Below are 5,130 nucleotides of genomic sequence, written 5' to 3'. Positions count from 1 at the left end.
CAGGCTTTTTAATTTTAACATGACCTCGTGGGGAGGGCGGTTCGGTTACAACATGTCTCGTGCGCTACTGGGCGCGGCGCACGAAGGCGTATGCGTTGGCGGCGGCGCGCGCGACGGGCGCCAGCGCGGCGGCCGCCAGCGGCGCCACGCCCGCCCACAGCAGCGGCGCCGGCATCTCCGCGCTCCACAGCATTGACGCTTTCATTATTAATGTCGTCTAAAAATTACGGAACGAATTACGAACATCATCGTGATAACGATAGTACATGTAATAATTAATCTTACCAGCATAATAAATGGGATAATCTGCCACTGAGTACTGATTCTCGACGAGCATGCGTTCTCCTCTGTTGCGATATTCATATCGGAAACGAAGTCACTGTTGCGATACACGTACAACAGCGCGACCAACTCTAACAGGCAAATAAAGGGCATTGCGACGCCAGACATTATCGCATCCACGCTTTCAAGTAGCGCTACACCACTCTACAATTGACATTATAGTTAATTGATTACAATTACTTATTGCTATTATATTCTGTTTGGTCCATTTCTAGTTATAAGTCAACACATTTTACAGAAGAATAGAGATCACTTTTCTTAAAGCAAAGCTAAGTTTAACGTAAATAAATCTTCGAATAAAGATTGAAAAGTAAACAACGGTTAAATCAAATCATTTTAGTTGTATTCAAAATATTTACTTGAAAGTTGCATTGCAATTAAATGTATTAATACCGTATAAAATCAATGAATAATAAATAACTAACATTTATATCATATATATCTATATAATCTTGTACAAAATAATATTGTCTTTTTTTAACTTTCCTAACGACGTATGCTTTTGTGCTGAGGTGTTATTTAAAATCTTACAGAACCTGATTCATGAGGAAATTCACTGACAGGTTGAGAGAGATATTTGACCGGTACTATTCTCGGTATCGCACCCAGCACTTTGTTAATCTCTTTAAATAAAAATATCTTACAGTTGTTGCAAAGAGTAGACTTAATCCCATGCAGGTCAAGATCGTTCCAGCCACCACAGCTTGTTCTGCAAATCTAAATGTACAAATTAATATTTAAAAAATAGTTAATTTAAACGCGTCTCGATGAAACATACAGACTAACGTTATATGCTCAGTGACGCGGGAGAGTAAATTGTTTTAATGGGATAAATTGGGAGAATAAGCTGTAAATTGTTTACTCAAACGGAAATGGTATAGCCAATTGCAACAATAAGGAGCTATATATAAATATAAGAAGTATAATAGGAAGCTAATGTGTTTTTTATATTACTAGATGCTCATCCGGACTTCCTACGGGTAAAATTCATACAAAGTGACGCCTTTAATTTTTTTATTTTGGATAGGATTTGCGGAAAATCCGTTCGCGATAGGAAAAATTACTTAATTTTGCTAAATTTAAAAATTAGCTTATTGCAGCTAAACAATACACATTATTTTATTTCTACTCAACTACTTATAATACTTACACTAATTTGACTTTATATTCAAATATTGTGTGAAGTGCTGTTTTGACTAAAACAAATGCCACGCTCATGTACGAAAACGCAATCCCGCTGAATATAAGTGCTGATCTGGATAAAATAAAATTTTAAAGGAATGTATTCATCACAAAAAAATTATACATAATATACTTAACAGAACTCACATGAAATGCGAGTAGTTTTTGATCAATGTACACTTAGAGTACATAGGAATTATCCATAACGTACCTTAAAATTGTAACAGTGTTATAAATTACAAAGAAATATGTATTTATCATTTTAGAAGTGAAAGATAATAAAATCTAAATAAATATTACTTTCCTGCATGGTGTAGACGGCTTTAGTATTGGGCTGTACACAATCGACCAGCGCACAGATGGCAGCTCCACTTGAATGAAGTGCAGTTAGTAAGAGTAAAAGCCCGCTATGCCATACGTTTTCACCGTTTAGATGCGGATCGATATGACCCGAAGCTTAAAACAATAGCTTTTTTTAAAGTGTGAATAATATAAGATTCTATGTCATCACATTAAATACCTACCATAGTGGTTTAAACCTTTTCCGTGAATAATTTCTGATCCCACACTGGCTGAATGTATATACAGAGAGACCTCTAAAGCGTCAGCCAAAGCCTATAAATATCTCATTGGTTCAATACAATTATAAAAATACGGTAACTTTTCCTACCTACATACCTAAAGTCACAAGTTCGATCGTTTCATTGGATTACTTTAGTGCTAACTCCTGCTTATATATTTTCTTTTTAAAATTCCTTTGTGCTGTTATCGTATTTTTTACATCGAAACTAAACGAATTATCGGGCCTCCAACGAGTTTCATAAAAGTGAATAAGTTTTTTAAATTACAGAGTATTCAGAGACTATTGATTGATACAGCAGTCAGCAAAATATAAAAAAAATGCACATACTGAAAGTACTTCTTTAGAACCAATCCTAAAAACTTTATGCCAGACTTCAGGTGAGGTTATAAGTTTTATAACGGAAGTAGTCAAAAGTAATGACGCCCAAAACCACGGCACGACGACTAGCCAAGAATACATGTTATTCCAAATTAACTGTAAAATTAAATATCAACATGTTTGTCAATTTGTTCACAAGAATGATTCTTCTATTATTGCTAAAGTTAATAATTCTAACCCTGCCGTGGGATACACGTTCCTTTATTAAAAGCGCCCATAAAACACCCCACACTAAAACTATACAGAACGACAACGGCATATTGAAATGGCTGAAATTGTAATCTTCACGGAACAAAACGACTTCCACGCTTAAAAAAGAAAAAAAATCATAATTAAAATTTATCAGCCACTTTTGATAAAACAGTGATAAAAATTATTTTGTTTACGATAAATTTTTAATTTAAAAAACTAATATAATATCACTTACTAAAAGAAGTTATATGCTGGAGTGCTATACAGAATCGGATAGCCTATGGAATAACTTTCGTTGCACATTTCTATTGGTTGTAGGTCACCTCTTCGACTAACATTTGGTATTGGTCTAGAAAGTATTACTAATTACTATTTATTATTACATACATAAATAAGTGTAACAATAGGAAAAAATGCTAGTAGTGCAGATGCGAATAGACTTTCGTCATTCTAACTTTTAATTATTTTTATATCAGAGAAACCTTTTACGTATCATGTTTTGGTCAGTTACATTTCTCCATGCAAAATCATACGTCCCGACCGTTACTTGTTCAGGTATTAAATTTTCCTCAAATAGTTCCCCAGTTTCCAACGAAAATCTGGACTAAAAACATTACTAATTATATCAAAATCTCATATTATCATTAAGATTGTTTTTATAGAATGTTGATATAATTACCTCTCTTAACATCATAAAGGTAAAATTTTTTAAAATTGGGTCGTATGGTTTAAGGTCAAAGTCTCTAAAAAAGATCATAATTATGTATTTAGTATTAAGTATATCTATATATAAGAGAATACTATTTAAAGTTACATAAATATGAAAAATTAAAGAAATACTTTCGACTTAACATTAATTTGATACAGATTGAATTATAATTTAATTACGGCTGAATACTGAAACGTTCCTCAAATCAAACACTTAGTTGAGCGCTACTTAACTTTGAGTAGCTCCTATAGCAAAAACATTTTCCTATCGTGTTCGATTGTAAATTAAACATCGTAAGGAATACGTGATGTACGTTTATAAAAGTAGATATTCTTAGTAATTTAAATAAACTTAAACTAATGAAGGTGCCTGTTCAATTCTAAGACATATATATATTCTGTACCTTACTTCTTGAAAAACTTATACCTGCAAAATGTAAATGGTAGTTTAGAGTCTGAGATGGAGTGCACGACGTAGATTGCGGCTATAGCAGCAATTGTGTTACAAATAATTGCTCGCACCAACGCATTAATACATATTGCTAAGCCGATACCTAAATAATTAAACATTAGTAAAAAAACTACACATAAAAATTGCCTGGACTACACAAGAACATTATATGGTCTGTTTTGCTAAGGAATCATAAAATACCTTCAAACATTGGCAGAATTCGAAAGGCACGTCCGGGACCACTAATACTCCACTGTCCAAGGTAAACCTCAAAATGTCGAGAAGGATTTGCAAGTAACCCAGTCGCCATTATTAGAAATAATATGAATACAACTAAAAAAGTTATTAGCTATAGTATATGTTGCATTCAAAATCTAAAAATAGAAAATCGTCATTTGGAAAACTTAATAGGTGAAAAAAATACAAACAAAATCCTCCCGTGAGCACTGAAGCCGCAACTCGGCAATGCATAGTTAAAAAGGCGCCAAGAGCTAGCGAGCCAAGTCTTAAATTGCGACGTCCCTCTGTGCCTCTCTGAACACCGCCGCCTGAAGCGTTGTCCATTCCAGGAATATGGCTAGTTGACCATACGACTGACCATTGACTTTGCTAGTGATTAATAAAATTATTAATATATTTTTTTCTTTTTTTTAATAGTTGAACCAATTGTACCTAACGTATATTTATAACTAGCAGTAGAGTTCAACGTATCGGCTTTAGGTATATATCTTCGAGTATTACCGCACACTCTTCCGTATCGAACGTCTATGATATCCAATAAGTTAAATTATTTAATTGTGTGACTGTGTAAAAAAATGAGTTTTGATTAGATAGTATTATGAAACCTATATGGTACTAAAATAAGAGCACGTGTTATTAATAATATAAGTAAATAATCCAATTTCATGACTAGGAACAATTATAGAACGTACGTAAAACGGAATTAGTTTATTGGTCAGCTCCGACCACAGTCATCATCTTATGCTTTCAGAATATGTGTTTTGTTTTATACGCATGGTATGGATCTGATCAACTTGGACAAGGTTATTGAGGATTCGATATCAATGGCGAGATTAAATAATAATATTTAGGTATATTTGAGTACTCCTAGTTACTGATAGGCCAACTTACCGCATCTCTATTATCATAAGTAAGTATAGTATCCATGGAATTTAGATTTCGAGAAGCCATTGTACTATTTTAAAATAAAAACGAATATATTTCAAATTACAGAAACATCATAGTAGTATTTTTATAATAAGCGCAATCGACGTAACAATATAAAAATATCACA

At 33.3% G+C, this 5,130-nt stretch overlaps 1 protein-coding gene across 1 annotated transcript; it reads right to left on the bottom strand.

The window, feature by feature from the left end:
* Positions 1-64: 64 nt before the first annotated feature.
* On the bottom strand, positions 65-5,091 carry LOC126774877 (uncharacterized). Its single transcript, XM_050496530.1, has 16 exons — positions 4,968-5,091; positions 4,265-4,445; positions 4,038-4,169; positions 3,813-3,939; positions 3,357-3,420; positions 3,160-3,281; positions 2,913-3,026; positions 2,664-2,793; positions 2,435-2,581; positions 2,049-2,139; positions 1,825-1,980; positions 1,672-1,735; positions 1,493-1,597; positions 987-1,059; positions 286-486; positions 65-217 (listed from the first exon to the last, which is right to left on the bottom strand). The coding sequence occupies exons 1-16, from the start codon at positions 5,025-5,027 to the stop codon at positions 65-67; spliced, it is 1,920 nt and encodes a 639-aa protein (XP_050352487.1). The 5' UTR covers positions 5,028-5,091.
* Between the last annotated feature and the right edge of the window lie 39 nt (positions 5,092-5,130).

The sequence above is a fragment of the Nymphalis io genome, chromosome 2, assembly GCF_905147045.1.
Source record: "Nymphalis io chromosome 2, ilAglIoxx1.1, whole genome shotgun sequence".
NCBI classification, from domain to species: Eukaryota; Metazoa; Arthropoda; class Insecta; order Lepidoptera; family Nymphalidae; genus Nymphalis; species Nymphalis io.
The sequence above is the reverse complement of the archived record's forward strand: the minus strand, read 5'-3'. Positions and strand labels throughout refer to the sequence as shown.

Coding starts and splice junctions, on each gene's coding strand:
- LOC126774877 (XM_050496530.1), bottom strand. CDS start 5,027: ATGGCTTCTCGAAATCTAAATTCCATGGATACTATACTTACTTATGAT. Junction 3,421..3,812: donor CTACCATTTACATTTTGCAG/GTATAAGTTTTT, acceptor GATCTTTTTTAG/AGACTTTGACCTTAAACCAT. Junction 2,582..2,663: donor AACGTGTATCCCACGGCAGG/GTTAGAATTATT, acceptor TTAATTTTACAG/TTAATTTGGAATAACATGTA.